General features: G+C 42.2%; 1 protein-coding gene across 6 annotated transcripts in view; it reads left to right on the top strand.

The window, feature by feature from the left end:
* Positions 1-771: 771 nt before the first annotated feature.
* PTPRK (protein tyrosine phosphatase receptor type K) overlaps positions 772-19,331 on the top strand; it is a 616,741-nt gene continuing 598,181 nt past the window's right edge. For 2 of the 6 annotated variants that reach the window (XM_061427934.1, XM_061427932.1), the window contains exon 1: positions 776-1,181. In XM_061427934.1, coding sequence (XP_061283918.1) covers positions 1,085-1,181 — 97 coding nt within the window. In that variant the 5' untranslated portion in view covers positions 776-1,084. Of the gene's footprint in view, positions 1,182-19,331 lie in introns of all 6 variants that reach the window. The other 4 variants (XM_061427930.1, XM_061427929.1, XM_061427931.1 and 1 more) reach the window with 4 other exon arrangements.

Here is a 19,331-nt window from a genome sequence, read left to right as displayed (position 1 = left end):
TTCATTGTCCCCATTAAGTTCTTTCGCGAAATAATTAACGTCTTAAATAGTTCTTAGATATTAAAAACAAAACAGAAACCATTTCCCACTCCAGCAGACCCTGTGAAAGGCAAGGATAATAAGCCTTGCAGTTCTTAGGTTCTTCCAGAGGGAAGAAGTGGAAAGAGGCCGAAGGTTTCAGAAGTACAAGCAAAGTCAGTGAAGCAGAGAGTAAATTATTCGGCAAATGATAAACCAGAAAAAAAGACATGCCAGCTGTTCACACTGGAAAGTTACTGAACGTTTATTTTGGTTCGAGTTTTATTTTTATATGAGGAAGGAACAATAAGTTTTCTACGGGGGTGAGGTGTCTTATTCCTTATGACATCAATAGGGAACAGGGTTTGCGATGCAGGTGGGTGTTTCCTCTGGGCGCTTTCCTCTACGAGTGTAGACTCGTCCTTCTTGCCGGCCACCGCTCCTCTGGGACCTCTGTCTTGGGGACAGAACCCCGAGACGCCTCTGCGTGGGCGACGGGGTGTCTCTGCGATCGCCCCCTGGGGCTCGGCCACGCTGCTTTCCCAACTCCCGCTTTTCAAACTGCAATTTCTGTAACAGGGCAGCCAACGGCGCGGGTCCCCTTTCCCGCCAGCTACCCGCGAGCGGCGGCGGGCGGCCGGGCTCGGGCGGCGAACAAAGGCGGCGCGGAGCGCGGGCGCGCGGCCGGGGTTGGCGCGTGTCTCTCCGGCAGGAGGCGGCGGCGGCGCCGCGCCCGAGCCTGCATTCCTCAGAAGCGCCCGGAGCCCGCGGGGCGACGTCACCCCCGGCTCCGCCCCCGTCCCTCCCCGAGCAAAGTAACTCTTGACTAACAGGAGCAGCCTCTGTCGAGCATGGAGAGCAGCCGCCGCGACCGGCCGGCGACGCGGGCGACGCTGGCGCCCCAGAGGTAGTTTGGCTCCCGCCGAGCAGGAAAAAGTGCGGGCGCGCGGCTATCCACTCCCGGCGCTTACCCCGCCAGGCCCGGCTGGCCCCTTAGCGGTGGGTTTCGCTGCGAGCCTCCCGGCAGCTCTTTGCAAAGCGGCTTGAAACTTCTCCCAAAGTCGACATGGATACGGCGGCGGCGGCGCTGCCCGCTTTTGTGGCGCTCTTGCTTCTCTCCCCCTGGCCGCTCCTGGGGTCGGCCCAAGGCCAGTTCTCCGCAGGTGAGTGGCCGAGGGGGCGTCCGGAGCCCCGATGAGTGCCCCCGACCTGAGGCTTGCCCGGGGAGGGATCGGATTCCTCTCCAGGACCGGTGGGCAGAGGTTTGGGGGGCGGGGGGAACGGGCAGACGGAGAGAGGTCCCCCGACTTTGTGCCAGGTGGGACGCGGGGCGCCCGACTGGGCGCCGTGGCGCAGGTAACTTTCCTCGTTGCGCCCCATTGTTCCCGGCGGAGGCTCGCCCCGGGCGCAGGCGGGCCGGGCGGTGCGGGAGTGCGGGCGGCAGTGCTTTTCTTGGGAAACGCGGAGCCTCGGCGTGTCGCGCTGACTGCACCGCGCCGGGGAAGAGAGAAAGAAAAAGTAGTAAACGACTCTGGGGACGGCTACTCTGTTGCTCGTGGTGCGGGCTTGTAGCTCTCCGCCGTTAGAACATTAAAAAAAATTTTTTTTTCCCCTCGGGAAGCCATTGTCAGAAAGGTGGAGACTCGAAGGGACCGACCTCGGCGCGCTTTGCCAGGTGCTTTTTGTCCTGGGAATAACCTCCCCTGACTATTGTCTAACTACTTCCCCGTCCCTCCCCCAGTCCTTTTCTCGTTCTCTAGCGCGGGGCTGCTCGTTGGGCTCGCCCCGTGGGTTAGGGCACCGCGCGCAGCAGGTTCCGTGTGTGTGTTGGCAGAGCCTGTAGGATGTTTTGAAACATGATTCTGAGGAGCCACACCGAGCGGTTCTGGGCAGCGAGGTTTGGGCGCCGGGTCGGGGAAGCCTGACCCGCGCGGGGTGGGAGCCCGTTCCTCCCGCAGAGCCACCGCGAAGCTGGCGTAGCTCCTCCCGGAGCCGGCCTGCCTGCTGGGGGCTGTGAACGACTGCCGCCCGCCGCCAAGAGAACCCCAAAGGAGGCGTGCAGTGAGGTCTCGCCAGTTAGCCCTTTTGGGTTCTAGTGGGTTCTGGTAAAACCACTTCGACAAGTCCGTGAAACCCCATTTCGCCCAGTCTCGTCCTCCGTTCCCTGCCAGTTTTGTCATCCTTCCTGTCGGTGGTTTCTTTCGTTCTCTCCTCTGGGGGCTCTGAAGTTTCACCAGGTGGACGCTGAGGAGCAGGCTCCCGGGCGATCGTCTGCCTCCCGCCGGTCTAGACAACTTTTCTGGCCTGTCCACCCTGCTCAGCTTGGCTGGCGAGCGCGTCTGCTGCCTTGGTTCTCAGTGCAGATGGAGACGCAGAGGTGGCCGAGGGAAGCTGCAGAAGACGCGGGAAGCGGCAGCCGCGCTCCTGGCTGAGGCCATGGGACGCGGAGAACGGACGAACTTTGCACTGTCTGTTTCTCTCCTTGTTGTGGCTGCCTGGTTTCCTGGAAATAAACTCAGATTGTTGGTTTCCGGAGTAATGTTTATTTCTCTTGCGTCCTCTTTCGGCCTTCCCGCCCCCTTTTAGAACTCTATAAAAGGAGTTGGACAACAGATTCAGATGGCAGCATGTGATGTGTACTCAGGCAGATTATGAAATGCAGGGAGTACAGGGAAAGTTATGTATACAGGTGATGTTTGCAGAGGACTACAGCTCTGTGCAATGAGTGAACCGATAGCTTAATTTTAATTCTTTCTGGAGTAAGCATTAGTGCAAGCGTCTCTGACAGGTAGTGCTGGTTAGTATTGGAAGCGTGCTTGATGTAAGACGTTGTATGTAGGCAAGTTGGAAGTGGGTATTGATTTCTGCACAGTGTTTGTCAGTGCACGCAGAGCTTACCCTTGAAAAGGCATGTAGTTTGTTAATTGAAAGTTGGAATTCTACCAGTTGTATGATGAAACTTACATGTATTCCAAATTTGCAACTATTAATGTTTGAATAGTTGATGGATATGTTTTTATCAGTGAAGAAACTTTCCCTTTTTCTCCTTTCATATGTTATTTACTCTTTACTGACCAAATAAATATTAGATTTCCTCCAGCAGAATGTATAGATGAGCTTTTCTGATCCTTGGAGTTCAGGTATCTCTAATGAACAGTTGTGTTCTTAGACGTCCAGTTTTAAGTAATTTAAATAAGCCCGGCTTTTCTTTATTGACAAAGCAAAACACTTGACTTTATATTTAAGTAAAAGAATGTGCAAGCCTAGTAAATGCAATTCTGGCAGGACTATATCTCAAAATTTTACTATTCAGGATTTGTCTATATGCCCAGAAAAGAATGCCTTTTATTCCCAGAGTTCAGATTGTGGATCTGCCTTTCTCCATAAATTAAAAATTTGTTTTTTTAAAAAATTTCTATTTTCTGCCTCTCCTAAGTCATTTGTTATTCCACTGTCATCAGATTTTATGGCAATCAGATTTGTTGCAAAAACATAGAGTCAGAGATTGCAAGTGTATTCTTTGTTGCATTTTTTTCTTACTTTCTACTTTAAATGATGAACTTTTATTTCATTCCAGAAATTTAAATAAAAATGCTTTGAAAGTGTAAAACAAATACATGTTCAGAATTGTAAACTCTCCTGTTAAATATATTTTAAAAATCACACTATTTAGGCCAGTTTTCACTTTTAGATATTATCATGTGGTTCCTAATGTAGTGATAAGCTTCAAAAGCAAAATTTGAAAGACTACAGACCCTTAGATCTTTGATATATCATGTGCTCAATCTGGTCTGCTTTGTGTAGGCCACAGTTTTAGGAATGTTTTCATCATTTGTGACTTTTCCCTTAGCTGTTGGAGTTAAGGTGTAGAAATGCTACGTGGTGACCCTCTTGAAAATCTAAACTTCTAGAGCTTCCTGTAAATCTCAACTTGTGTTCTTTCAATTTGATCACTCACTTAAAACAGCACCTAAAAACGTGTCATATCTGTGTTATATCTGGGGAAATTGAGGCATGGAAGCACAAAAATGTACTGAAGTTTATTCATTGGGTGTATAGGTGTTATCTCTTGATATCACAATGTAAGAACGTTTTCTGTATTAGGACTCAGATGGCTGACAAAACCAGTCACAGATGAGGTAACTGGAGACTCAGCTTTCTCATCTGCAAAATGGGGATAATGATACCTGTTCTGACCTTTCCACATGGTTTTTACGAGGATGGGGTGAAATAATTTATGTGAGCTGGCCCTGTACATTGTCAAGCTTCATGTAGCTATCTGGGATGTAATCATCATATATTAAGGTAGCTAACTGCCTTGACTTCAATCTTTTCTTGCTCCCACATTCTCCCCCGTAAGTTCAGGATGGTGTGTGTGTGTGTGTGTGTGTGTGTGTATTTGTGTGTTTCACTCGGCCAGTCATTCATTTTAATTGTTGTTGAACATAAACATCCCAGATTGGCCAGACCATAATTTTATCAGCACAGTGAGAGAAATTATCTTTTATTTATTTATTTTGAACTTACCTCCTGTAAATCCTTACTTGAGTTGAACCTGTAGAAGAGTCACTATTAACATTCGTAGTATTCCAACTATAGAAGAAATTTATTTTTAGTCAGTTTCTTTAACTGTCTGTTTACCTATTGGCTATTCAGCCTGTTCATCTCAGTGGGAGAAAAATGCAGCTTTTTAGATGCAGTCTTATCTGTGACCTAGAGAGGGACTGTTGTCTCTCTAGTGTGATGTGAGCCTGGAAATGCAACTCCAGAGCCTGCCTTGGATATAGTTCCTGGCATGTCACACTGTAAGTGTTTACTCACTTGATCCCTTAGAACCTTGCAACTCATCTAAGCAGAGCCACTTTCTCAGTGTCTCATTCCTTACTGTTCCATATGTGAGTTAAATTTCTCTTATACTTAATATCTGTACTGGCAAGATCCATTAGAGACAGCTTTTTAAAGGGTTGCCTGTCAGTTTTCTGGTTTTGATTGGCCAGAATCTCGATCCCTCAATTATTAAAACTGCAAGTTCTAAACTATTATTAATATGTAACCATACATTTCTGGGACTGGTTTTTCTTTCACTAGTCTCCATATATCTGATTCTGTTGATTTTGCCTAGATTGCAAGATGTTGTTTTGTGTCTGGCCAATCCAGACGGGAAGAGGCAGGTCTGGCTGCTGTTTGGGCTTTGGCATATGTGCTCCTGACAACTCTTCTCTTTATATTCATAAATATGAATTTGAAAAATAAATCAACCCCTCTGCCACTCTACCCCTCTCCCACGCTTCTTCCCCCTCCCCTCTAGCAACAACAAAGCCCACATGCACATCTACAAAATCACAGCCTTTTTGTTTTCACCACATATCTTTTGGTGCTGATCGTGTTCTTAAAAACTGGAACTATGACTCAACCATTACCCGGAGCAAACACCAGTCCTCCTACCTGATCTTATATTTCAGGCAGTCATGGTTTACTACATGTTTTTATGGCCTTTAACAAACATTTGATTTATGTGGTATGGCCCTATATAGAGAAACTAGGTTGTTTCCTTCTAATGCTTCTGAAGTGCTGTGTTCTAGGTCTGCTCAAGGTGGTGATACAGACAGTGTAAGTCATGCTAAATATGGATCTGCTTCTCTGAGGCATGGAAAATGCTGTCCTTCTCTGCCTGCGCGCTTCTTATTTCCCTTCCTTGTTCTTCACTGAGGGCAGGAAGAGGAATACTGGAAGACTGAGAGCAGGAAATCATCAAGGGAGTTTACAGATTGTTCTTAAAGACAAAGCAAAGAACACTGGGATCTTGTGTGCGCGTGTTAATCTTTCATTTAATTTTCTAAAGGGAAAAAAAGCCCTATTTTTTAATTTGTTTATTGGAATCAGCCTTTGCCTTTGTCCAAACACATTCATTTCTTATTCTGTGGATATGAAAACTTCCCCCTGTGTATTCCTCTCAGACTTTACCCTTTGATCATGTGTCTGTTTTGTGTCCCTTTATCAAATGGTATTTCTTTTTGCCTAAAAAGGTTGTAATAGCTTGTGAATGTGTTTTCTTTTTTTTCCATCAAAACTCATGTTGTTTGTCATAGTTCTGAATAATAGTATTTTATCAATTCATGATATCTTGAGTATTTGATATCAAAGTAAGTACATCAATCAGGCTAATTTTTATTTCAGTTGAAGGTAGAAATAAGCTTGTAAATCCATGAAATAATCTTTTAATGTTGCAGAGTATTTGTGCTTGTATGTCTGTAGAAGTAAGAGAGACTTTGAGTTCCTTTTTGTAAATGGGGATAGAAAACATTTGAGTACCATACTGCCCATTATTTTGAGATAAGTGACATATATCTAGGCTTTGGAAAACTTTAAAAGTTATGTTTGGATGTGTGATATCAATGAGAACTGTAGAGGTAGATAGTTTACAAGGTTCAAATTTCATCTTAGTGGAAATGTGTTTTTATGAAAAATGCTCTTAAACAAACATAGTTTCACATGAAAAGTTTTATTAGTTCCATGAAGTTCTGTTGGGAGGGATATGTTTATTTTTCTGTAAATATTCTTATGGAGATTCTTTTGATTTGTTGTTAGTATTTTAGTAATAAAAACTTGACCTTACATAATTAAAAAAGTTTTGTGAGGTTTTGCAGATTGTTGAGCTTCTGGGAAACACTGGGCTTGGGGTGTAAGAATCACATTGATCCTATTGTGGAACATTGCCATTTCCCCACTTAACTCTAGTTGAATTTTCTGGCATTCTCTTCTGTATGTTGCTAATCCATCAAAATTACACGTGGCTTATCATGTCACTTGCAGTTGTTTAGGAGCAAATTAAGTGGTCTTGAATGAAATAATCCATGTTTCTACTTTATATGATCATAGACAGAGCTCTGTTAAGAAAAATGATGAACAGAGCAGTGCTGACTAAATCCTTTTACAGGTGTCATTCTAGGAGTTATTTTCAAAAGAACCCAGATAGAAATAAATCCAAATAAAATAGTGTTTAGAATTACCGTGTGCGTTTATTTTGTTGAGAAAGTTGAAAGATGTAAATATGTTCTTATGTATATATGTTCATACATACACACACATATCTTAACAATGATAGAACATCATTGTCCAAAGGTTCAAGTGAGAAGGAAACCAAGGGTATCTACAGATGGAATCAAATTCCTATACTTATATTCTAGATAGAGTATTTTTAAAAAGAGTGATTTGTTTTTATTTATTTCATTTATGGCTCGCTGGGTCTTTGTTGCTGTGCAAGGGCTTTCTCTAGTTGTGGAGAATGGAGTTGGGGTTCATGGGCTTCTCATTGCAGTGGCTTTTCTTTTTGTGGAGCACAGGAGCCCTGACTCACAAGTGGCACGTGGGCTCAGTAGTTGCTCAATAGTTGTGGTGCCCGGGCTTAGTTGCTTGTGAGATCTTTTTGGAAAGTGAAGTGAAAGTGAAAGTTGCTCAGTCGTGTCAGACTCTTTGCGACCTCATGGACTATAGAGTCCATGAAATTCTCTAGGCCAGAATACTGGAGTGGGTAGCCTTTCCCTTCTCCAGGGGATGTTCCCAACCCAGAGATTGAACCCAGGTCTCCCACATCACAGGCGGAGTCTTCACCCGCTGAACCACAAGGGAAGGCTAAGAATACTGGAGTGGGTAGCCTATCCCTTCCAGCGGATCCTCCTGACCCAGGAATCAAACCAGGGTCTCCCTGAATTGCAGGTGGATTCTTTCCCAGCTAAGTTATGAGGGAAGCCCGGGTTCTTTCTGGACCAGAGATCAATCTGATGTTTCCTGCATTAGTAGGTGGATTCTTTACCACTGAACCACCTGGGGAGCTCTAGATTATTGAGTGTAGAGAACTATTTTGTCTATTGCGTAGATGAAGAAACTGAAATGGAAAATATAGGAACTATGTAATATAGAATAGACTGCCCTATGCTGCTGCTGCTGCTAAGTCGCTTCAGTCGTGTCCGACTCTGTGCGACCCCATAGACGGCAGCCCACGAGGCTCCCCCATCCCTGGGATTCTCCAGGCAAGAACACTAGAGTGGGTTGCCATTTCCTTCTCCAATGCATGAAAGTGAAAAGGGAAAGTGAAGTCGCTCAGTCGTGTCCGACTCCTAGCAACCCCATGGATTGCAGCCTACCAGGCTTCTCTGTCCATGGGATTTGCCAGGCAAGAGTACTGGAGTGGGTTGCCATTGCCTTCTCCAAGACTGCCCTATTCCATACTTTAAAGGAGAAACTAAGAAACCTAACTCCAGATTGGTGTCTATTTATATAAACTCTTGCCTATGCAGCCTGCTTCTTAACCAGATGCTTGCAGGCTGATTCTCCAAACCCAGTCCAGGGCAGCAGCTGATGAGCTGCAAAAATTCCCCTAATCCTTGTCGGGTGGTAGGGTGACATGGCAGCTGCTTAAGTGGACGGCTGGCCACAGCTTCTTGATATGACTCGACTTAGGTCATTTGACAAATTCAAGAGTAGAGAGAGGAAGACTTTCTAATGTCCTCACTGCCCATTTAAGGAATGATGGCTGATTGCTTCATGGTCATTGGATTTGTCAGTGGCAAGATGCCCTAGAATATAGCTACCTGAATTATGGTCCATGAACTGGCAGCATCAGCATCACCTGGGAACTTGCAATGATTTTGTGATCACATAACAGAGCCCACGGCAGACCTACCAATTGAGAATCTGCATTTTAACAAAATCCCCAGGTGATTTGCTTGAACAGTTAATTTTTGAGAAACCCTGCTCTAAGACAAAGAAAGCTCAGCTTGAAAAGACGTACCACATGCATCTCACTGTAGAATTGTAAGAGTACTGTGAAAGGATTAATTACAACATGAAATAAATTTCCCTGGAATTATATTTCTGATCAGTATTACTTAATTATAATTTATCACCCAGACACATCAAAACAACGAAACTATTCATGTTTTTTTTTTTTTTAAAGAATACTCAGACAATTTTGAAAGAAATATTCCATAAGAGAATAAAAATAAGACTAAATAGGTTTGATAATGAATGTATTATATAATATTCGAGGGTAAACACATTATCTGAGGAACCAAGCATGGTAAATGCCAATCATTTTTACATTGCACATTGACATATTGATATAGAAGACAGTATTCCTTCTTTTTTTTTTTTTTTTTTAACCAGTGGCTGCAGTTTCTTGTTTTATATTTCTCTTTTTCTTCTAAGTGTAATTTAAGGATCTTTGTAATAAGGAGCTCATTTATAGGATAGTCAAATTTAATGAATAGGAGTTAGGTAGAATGCATTAGCTATCACTGATATTCTTTTTACTATCTTTTGTGCTCATATTTAAGAACAGAGATTCTTGTCAGTTTTCTCCAGAGAAAAATTATGATGTAATAGACAGTGTACGCTATTCATGTCAAAACACAATTTTACTTGCATTTTATAGCTTGCTTTAGCATTCTTTGAGAAAATGAATTTTCCCAGAAGACCTAATTGCCTTCTTATTAATAAGACTGTAAGTGTGTTTTATTATCCAGTTACTATTCTAAATGTGTCTACTTTTGCTGGCTGTTTGAACAGTGAAGTCTCTGATTAAATCACAACTGCTCTATTTGTTTTTGCCATTCACAAGTGACTCAGAAAATACTGGCGTAATGACCTGGTTATGGCAGAAACTAATGGAAAACAAGAGATATAAATTAATGTTAACCCATGATAGTTGGTTGTATTGTGATATCAGGAGGTGGGGTTTGGCTCAGTATACAGCAGAATTCTCTACATGTTTGATACTGTAAGTGAAAGTTTGCTTAACCTTTATTGTTTTAAATACACAAATATAGTTGCTAGATTAATGTATAAACTACAAATCAGTGATTGCCACATTTATTCGACTTAGACACTAGTGTTCTATGGAAAAGGTTTAATTCTGGACGGATCAGGGTTAGGGGAGAGCTTGATGATGGAGAGAAACTCTGACAAGTACTCGCATGCATCTTGAAGAATTTTAGTCTGAAGTCTCTGATTTGTTACCTTTTCTAGTTGTACACCAAAGTCTAGAGCTTGCTGTTCATACTCGTTCTACTTTTATTCTTGTCAGCAAAAATTAGGTCCATTTATTCCCTCATTCACTGGAGAGGAGAGAACAAAAGCAGTTGCCAAAACAAAAATAGAAAAAAAAACAACAATAGGAACTTCCATCTACTGAGTGCCTGCAGCCTGGTAGGCCTTATGGTCAGTATTTTACATAATTTAAAATCCTCACTGTAATCCTTTAAGATTGGAGTCATCTCTGTTTTGCAAACTTCAGCCTAGAGAGATTAAGTATTAACTTGCCTTGGGTAACAGTGTGAGGACTAGGAGAGCCAAGATTCATTATTGAATATATACACAGATGTAATAGTCAGTGGTAGAAAATGCAACCTAGACTGTTTGCAACAAAAGGGGAATTTATTGTCTCTCCTGACAGTTCAGGTGGAGCTTTACTTAGGAGTTCATATAATTGTTTTGGGATATGATCCTTCTCTGTCTACTCAATGTAGTTTTGGGGTGTTCTAGAACTTTGGTCTTAGGCTCCCTGTAGAGGTGAGGTGGTGGCTTCGGCAGCTCCCAGATTCTGGTCCGTTAGGATTGTGTGAACTATGTGCTGGGTCTCTGAAGGGGCTCTGAGGGTCACTGGAATGGGCTTCAGTCAATTCTGTGTCCAGCTCCTAAGGGGAAGTATGTAGATTGGCTTAGTTTACTAGGATTCTGGACTCAGCCCTAGATCCCCCAACCAGGTCATGGGAGACTGTGGATCGAACCATGAGTTGTCAACAAATCGAGGAATAGGTTCTGGAAAAGCAGCCAAACTGCAATGTGGTTGCTTGAGATAGAATTAAGTAAGCTGTGAGCAGTGAAAGTTGAGAGGGGTGCGCCTGTCCTGTGTGTGTATTTGTAGTCCTTCTGAGCGGGGTGAAAGGAGGTGCTGGAGAAAAGACAGTTGGAGCTCCCTGATCTGGACTCCTAGGTGGTAACATCAGGGAGCCATGGTGGCCTAAGCCTTAGCCTCTAAGGGGAAGGGAATAGGTCAGGAAGAGAAGATTAGAGGCAGTCTGCTTCTAGCAGATTTGTGTGTTGCAAATCAGCTAGCTGTTCATCATTTAGGGAGTGTTTCTTTGGGGTCCTTAAGCCCTACTTTAAAGCATGCATATTATTATTTTCACGATTGTATTCTCTTTGCCTTAGTATTGAATAGGTCCAATATTAAAATTTGACAGAATTTTGAGTTAAGTTTTGAGTCAAGTAAAGCTGGCCCTGAGTGAGGATCAGGGGCCCAAATGTGACTGTGCCGGTTTAGAGCAGTGTGCCCTCTCTTCTCTGGCCAGGGCAGCTGGCCTGGCACTTAGGGGTGAAGGCGGTGCTTGTGGAGGAAGTGTACTGACTGCTGTGTGTTCAGCATGCTTCCTTTTGTCACTGGAGGTCTACCTTCACACTCCTTTGTCTTATCTTAAAGAACTTAATGAATTGTTATTTTCTTCCCTGTCCATTGGCTGCTTGCTTCATGACTCGTTTTTACCCCTGAGTATATCTTCATCAGATGTGATAACTGTGACTCTTGTATGGTGAAGTAACACTTTGCCTGACAGCCTGGTTGTTTGAAGCAGATTGCTGTATAGTCTTGACCCATTTTTGCCCCTTTATCTAAACTGACATTTAAGTACTTAGGAGGTATAGGAGGTGAAAGATTTAGCAGTGATCTATTCAGAAAGAACAGGATGCTTTGGGTTCTTTGGAGGTTTCTGTACAGAAAATTTTAGTACACAGAGAACTGATTTCTGTAAGACTGTATTCCACTCTGAGCTCTGTCACTTTCTGGCTTTGAGGTTTGGAGTAATTCCTTTCAGTTTGACCTTAACTTCCTTATCACTAAAATTGGAATATTACAATAAAGTGATTTTATTAACTTCTCTGGTTACTCAAAAGGACACTTTTAAAGGTAAAATGAATAATATATGTGAAAGTACTTTTCTGATTAGAAAGTACCATAAATTTTTTTTGGGGGGGAATATAAACTTGGGTAATGAAGATATTATTGTTGTTGAAGGCATAGAATACATGGTGAAAATGGAAATGAAAACAATAATGAGATGAAAACTTTGTATATTTGTATATCTAAGTTATGGGTTGCCATCTAAGTTGTTTGCATATCTAAGTTTTATCTTGGAGAAAGTGGTATGGAAAAGGAGTCTGTAAGGTTCTTGTGAACAAGAAATTCTGTTATGTATCATGAAACTTAGCCACCAAATTTATTTTCACATATATGTATTTCATATATATGTATACAAATTACTCTCTAATGCTCCAAAAGACATTTTTTCCCACTAGATATGTTAATAAAGATTGTGTGTATGTGTGCGCTCAGTCACTCAGCTGCATACTACTCTTTGTGACCCCATGGGCTGTAGTCTGCCAGGCTGCTCTGTCCATGGAATTTTCCAGGCAAGAATACTGGAGTGGGTTGCCATTTCCTCCTCCAAGGAATCTTCCCAGCCCATGGATGGAACCTGCGTGTCTTGCGTCTCCTGGGTCTCCTGCATTGCAGGCAGATTCTTCACCCTGCACTATCATCACCCTAATACAGATTGTGTGATTATAAAATATTTTTACTGGTAATTTTTGAGCGTATGTTTTAAGGACTGTTCTCTTATATGGCAAGTTTTGTGTATAGTTTTTCTTTTTGAACATTTTTTATGAAGAGAGAAAAAATATTCTTGCTCTCTGAGCTGGCTGGCCTAATTGGTGAGAGCATGATTTTAAGGTTTGCATCGATGTATTTACTTAACCACTCCACAGTTCTTTGAGCATATCTACTATGTGTTCGTGCCATGGCAGAGGCTGGGTACACTGGTGGGCACAGATATGATTATTATGACAATTAAGGAGCAGCAGTCTTTGCATAGCTCCACATTTAGCAACTTAGGGGTGAAGCCATGTCTGTTTTGTGACTGACCTTACCCCTGTGGCTTGGCAAGTCTCAAAGCCAAAGCCTGCCTCTTACAGTTTGTGGGTCCACAATGCAGTGTGTCAGCAGTCTTTCCATATCCTTGAGTGTACACACAAAAGACTAGAAAGAAGCCTACCAAAGAAGAACTATGCAGAGATATTCCACAATGATAGTAATATCCCACCAAGTGGAAATTCCCAGAAGTTGAGTAATTGGAAGTGTAAACAAGTTGGGTAGAGGAGGGAGCATGTTTATTTTTTGGAAGCTCACTTTTTTAATTTTGGAAGCAGAGGGTTGGGAGATGTCCTCATAGAGGACAGTGTATGGAAATATGCCCGCACAACCTCAGCATCGTGTGCAGAGGCTCTGGTTTTTGGCCACAGATTTGTATTGGCCGCAACCTGCAGCTGCTTATCAACGGCTCTTGGTGCCGAGTCTAATCTGCCTCCTCTCTGCTGCTTCAGTGGAGCTCTTTGTCCTGAGTAGTGGGCAGCCACTAGGTAGGGGATCTGGAGAGGGAGCCAGGAATCGGGGTGGACCTTGACCATCACCCAAACTGCCCCACACCTGCATCCTGGAAGCAGAGCAAATTCTATTCCCGGCTCTTGGGTCAATCATTTTGAAGGGGAGCAACAGTTTTGTCGTTTCAATATACCTATTGCCCTACTAGAAAATGGAGATTCCAAAAATATCTGTTAAACAGGGTACACAGCACTTGTAGTGAGAGAATTAAGCAGAAAAGTAATTTTAGAGGTGTGTAAACTTTTTTGAAGCAAAGTCAAAATTGCCAAGTTACAAAGACCCAAGCTTCAAAAATAGAAATTTAGGAAACTGTTTAAGTCAAGTCACTAACATTTTATGCCATTTCATATTTAAGCAAAGGATATTCATTGACTATATAGCATAATATTTAAGATTACCCACTTTGGAAACTGATTGCCTGAGTGTCAATACTAGTTCTAACACTTTCTTGATGGCCCAACCACATTCCTTCAGTTTCCCCATCTGGTGGGATGATTCAAATAGTGTCTGGCATACTAAAAAAAAAAAAAAAAATTCACCTTAGCTTTTATTATTGTCATCATCATCATCAGTTTTTTTTTTTGGAGCAGAGAAATATTATTGCAGGGTCAAGCAAGAGGAACGGGTGGCTTATACCCCAAAACCCCAAACTCCCCGATGCTTTTTAGGGAGAAGTTTTTGTAGGTGTAATTTGGGTGTGTGACTGTCCTTTGATTGGCTTGTGATGAGGTCAGAGGGCAGTGTTCCAGGAATCTTGTGCTCAGCCTTAAGTTACCATCCTCCATCTTGGTTTGGGCCTTAGTTTCGGCTCTCAGGACTTAATGAAGCACAAGTTCTTGATGTCTTGTCACAGAATTCAGTCAGAGACAAAGTGATAGGTAAGAAGTGGTCTTATTTAGAGAGATACACACTCCATAGACAGAATATGGCCTGTCTCAGAAGGCAAAGGACCTGGGGAGGGAAGCACACTCCACAGAGAGTGTGTGTGGGCCAACTCAGAAGGCCAGAAGCCATCATCAGCATTATTACTGAACTGAATTAAACAATGTTTGCAGAATATCCTGACCCGTGCTGTTATCTTTTAAAATTTCTAACTGCATTATCTTTTACTTCAAAATAAAACAAGCAGAGAGTACATAATAGAATGCCTAAAATAGATCAGCATGTCTGCTGATTAACAAAGACCACGGCAAGCACTATAAAGAATATAATTCAGTGTTTATGAAAACAAGAGAAAAGATACATTGATTCCTAAGAATCAGAATCTTAGGATGAATGACAAAAACGAAAACCAAAACACTATGAAAGTGAGGGGGGAGGTGGGAGCTAGAGTGAATGTGTGAAAAGGATTCAGTTTTTAGTATAAAATACCTAAAACAATCTGTGGAAAATGCATTTAACATTTTTTTGGGATCTTGGAAGCAAACTGTGGAATAGTTCCTAAAGAGATGGGAATACCAGATCACCTTACCTGCCTCCTGAGAAATCTGTATGCAGGTCAAGAAGCAACAGTTAGAACTGGACTTTGAACAACAGATTGGTTCCAAATTGGGAAAGGAGTACATCAAGGCTGTATATTATCACCTTGTTTATTTAACTTATGTGCAAAGTACATCATGCAAAATGCTGAGCTGGATGAAGCACAAGCTGGAATCAAGATTGCCAGGAGAAATATCAATAACTTCAATATGCAGATGATACCACCCTTATGGCAGAAAGTGAAGAGGAACTAAAAAGCCTCTTGATGAAAGTGAAAGAGGAGAGTGAAAAGGCTGGCTTAAAACTCAACATTCAAAAAATGAAGAATATGGCATCTGGTCTCATTACTTCATGGCAAATAGATGGTGAAACAATGGAAACAGTAACAGACTTTGTTTTCCTGGGCTCTAAAATCACTGCAGATGGTGACTGCATCCATGAAATTAAAAGGCGCTTGCTCCTTGGAAGAAAAGCTATGACCAACCTAGATAGCATATTAAAAAGCAGAGACTTTATTTTGCCTTTAAAGGTCCGTCTAGTCAAAGCTATGGTTTTTCCAGTAGTCACGTATGGATGAGAGAGTTGGACTATAAAAAAAGCTGAGCGCTGAAGAATTGATGGTTTTGAACTGTGGTATTGGAGAAGACTCTTGAGAGTCCCTTGGACTGCAAGGAGATCCAACCAGTCCATCCTAAAGGAATTCAGTCCTGTATATTCATTGGAAGGACTGATGCTGAAGCTGAAGTATCTGTTCTTTGGCCACCTGATGCAAAGAACTGACTTACTGGAAAAGACCCTGATGCTGGGGAAGATTGAAGCAGGAGGAGAAGGGGACGACAGAGGACAAGATGGTTGGATGGCATCATGGACTGAATGGACATGAATTTGAGCAAGCTCCAGGAGTTGGTGATGGACAGGGAATCCTGGCATGCTGTAGTCCATGGGGTCGCAATGAGTCAGACCTGACTGAGCAACTGAACTGACTGAGGGAACTTGGAGGAGTTGGGGAATTTGGGGGCATTGGTGAAACAGCTTAACTCCTAGAGAGATTTAATCTCAATTAAAATATGAAAACTCTAATTTGAGAATGAGATTAAAGTGAGAATTGACCAGAAAGTTGGAGAATGTGATCTATACCCTCAATAAGTGTCCAATCCAGTGAGACTTGGTAATGTCTTGTCTTGGAGTAGCAGTCAGATATGGAAATAAGATCATTAGAACTAAAGACTCCTAAAGAATGTTTTCTGCCTAAAGGATATAGAAAAGGAAATCTGTACTGCTTCATCTGCATTTGATGCATGTTAAGTAAATGCATTGCTGCCACTTAGAATAGTGATTTACCTATGAATTTTAGATAACATTTTTTGTTTTCTTTTTGTTGATGTTTAGTTCTCCTCTGCCTAGGTAGTTTCAAATCTGTTTAAACCCCTAGGCTTTTTCAAGCCCTTGTCAACAGGGTTAAGGCCTTTTAGAGTCCTGTTGTACAGAGCATGGGGCTCCTTGAAATGTTCTCAACTGTTAGCTCACTTGCAGAATTGCCCTTTGGCTAGTCAGTGCAAAGGAAAGGCTTCTAAACTTGAGCAGGGATTTCACGTCCAGTTTAAGGTTTGGATCTCGTTCTCTTTCACCTTATTCTAGCTTTAATTGAAATAAACTTCCCTTTTCCATGGGTTATACCTGTGAAAATATTTGTTCTACAGATATAATTAAACATTCTTCTCAACTCTCAGAGAAGCTGTTTGTACTGCAGGGTTGAAGCTTGCAGAAATAAGTGTTCATATAACTATAATAATAATGCAGTTATTTTGTCCTGACTGGATGCTTCTACTGACATGGGTCTTTGTGATTCTAATGGCAGCAAGTGTCTTCATAAGCTCCTCTCCATTTACAAAATAAGTTTTTTGAGATGTTGTCATTTTGCTGCACTGTTTGACCAGGTTCATGTCTTAATAAAAGGGAACTTTAGAAAACAAGCTTTTATAGCATGTGCAATCTTAAATACAGATCCATTCAAAAAAGGGGATGTGTACCTTGACTGCCCTCTGCTCCAAAATCATGACCAGGTTATTTGGAAAGCAGATTGACCCTTATATATTTCACAACAAACATATAAGGGATATTCAATCAGAAAAAGATTATTAATTAAGAATGGCAGAACTATGTATAATAGACCATATACTTAAATGTATACAGGAACTATAAGTTTTAGCTAGTGTGGTTGCAACTGTGGCTTCCAGTCTTCTTGCCTTAGGGAATTGGACAAACCCATAACCAGGTGCAGATATTTCTTGAAGAACCAGGTGCTCTGACTCCTTGCTCTTAAGGCAAAGTCTCTTGGATTCTGAGTGTAGATTGTGTCCTTTCCTAGTCAATTCTTATCAGGAATGCAGATCCTAGGGTAGGCCTGCTTTTAAATATGCTGTCTAGGTTGGTCATAGCTTTTCTTCCAAGGAGCAAACGTCTTGTAATTTCATGGCTGCAGTCACCATCTGCAGTGACTTTGGAGCCCCCAAAAATAAAGTCTCTCATTGTTTCACCATTTATTTGCCATGAAGTGATGGGACCGGATGACATGATCTTAGTTTTCTGAATGTTGAGTTTTAAGCCAATTTTTCACTTTCCTCTTTCACTTTCATCAAGAAGCTTTTTAGTTCCTCTTCACTTTTTGCCATAAGGGTGGTGTCATCTGCATATCTGAGGTTATTGATATTTCTCCTAGCAGTCTTGATTCTAGCTGGTGCTTCATTCAGCCCAGCATTTCTCATGATGTACTCTGCATATAAGTTAAATAAGCAGGGTGACAATATACAGCCTTGACGTACTCCTTTCCCGATTTGGAACCAGTCTGTTTGCCGACCAAGGTCTGTCTAGTCAAAGCTTTGGTTTTTCCAGTAATCATGTATCATGTGAGAGTTGGCCTTTAAAGAAAGCTGAGTGCTGAAGAATTGATGGTGAGAGTTGGACTATAAAGAAAGCTGATGCTGAAGAATTGACACTTTTGAACTGTGGTGTTGGAGAAGACTCTTGAGAGTCCCTTTGACTGCAAGGAGATCCAACCAGTCAATCCTAAAGGAATTCAGTTCTTAATATTCATTGGAAGGACTGATGCTAAAGCTGAAACTCCAATACTTTGGCCACCTGATGCGAAGAACTCACTCACTGGAAAAGACCCTAATACTGGGAAAGATTGAAGTCAGGAGGAGAAGGGGATGACCGAGGATGAGATGGTTGGGATGGCATCACTGACTTGATGGACATGAGTTTGAGGAAGCTCTGGGAGTTGATGACGGACAGGGAAGTCTGGCGTGCTGCAGTCCATGGGGTCACAAAATGTTGGACAGGACTGAACGACTGAACTGAACTGAGCGGAGGCCTGGGAATTGCTTGGAGGGCTGTTGTTCACTTCTTAGTGAAGAAAAGTACATAGGGCGGTGCTTTGGATTTCCCACAAGTACATGCTGTTCACTGAAGTATCTATTTAAGATCTTCCCTCTTCTCTGGGCAGTTTACTCTCAGCTTGGAGTCTGGACAGTAGTAGATAGAAGCACTCTATCCATCCCCATCACTCATTCATAATTACACCACAAGCTTCTGTGGTTGCTAGCACGTTTTAGAAAAACACGTAATTTTATTGAGTGTCTCATGTTGCTTTCAAATATAGTCAAGTAAAGAGGAGGAGAGAAGCGAGTGGCAGGATGTCATATCAGTGTTTATTTTTTCAGGTGCTAATTCCTTGAAAGCAGTGAGAAGTTTCCTTTGAGGTGGAGACTTACAGTTGTTGACATCCTCATCTATTGTTGGGATTGTAGGCCTACCAAGCGTTGTCTTTTATGTGAGCAGTGTCAAAAAGGATATATCTATTCTGTACATTATGGCAAGAGACTTAAACTGTAATGACAGCATGTCAAAGATAATATCCTTTTGAGGTTGTTAAAATAGGAGATACCAGTCTAAATTATTAGCCCTTTACTTTCAGCAGTACCTTGCTGGGGCAGGCAGCATTTCTGTGTGCATTCACATGCTTGATTAAGATCCCTTTTAGAGCAGGTGAGCAAGGGGCCTCTTCATTCACCAAGATGTCTATGGGCAGAACTTGTATCAGTTCTTTCCTGTTAATTTGGTTAAGTTCACCAAGCATTTAGTACCTGTCCGTTTTGTGTCAGTCAGTGTTTTTAACCCAGAAAGCAAAAAGATGAAAACGTTGACTACACAAGGATCTAGAGAAGTGAAAGTGAAAGTTACTCAGTCGTGTCCGACTCTTTTCAACCCGATGGACTGTATACAGTCCATGGAATTCTCCAGGTCAGAATACTGGAGTGAGAGCCTTTCCCTTCTCCAGGAG

The sequence above is a fragment of the Bos javanicus genome, chromosome 9, assembly GCF_032452875.1.
Source record: "Bos javanicus breed banteng chromosome 9, ARS-OSU_banteng_1.0, whole genome shotgun sequence".
Taxonomy (NCBI): Eukaryota; Metazoa; Chordata; class Mammalia; order Artiodactyla; family Bovidae; genus Bos; species Bos javanicus.
Note: the sequence above shows the minus strand (reverse complement) of the source record. Positions and strands in the feature narration are given on the sequence as shown.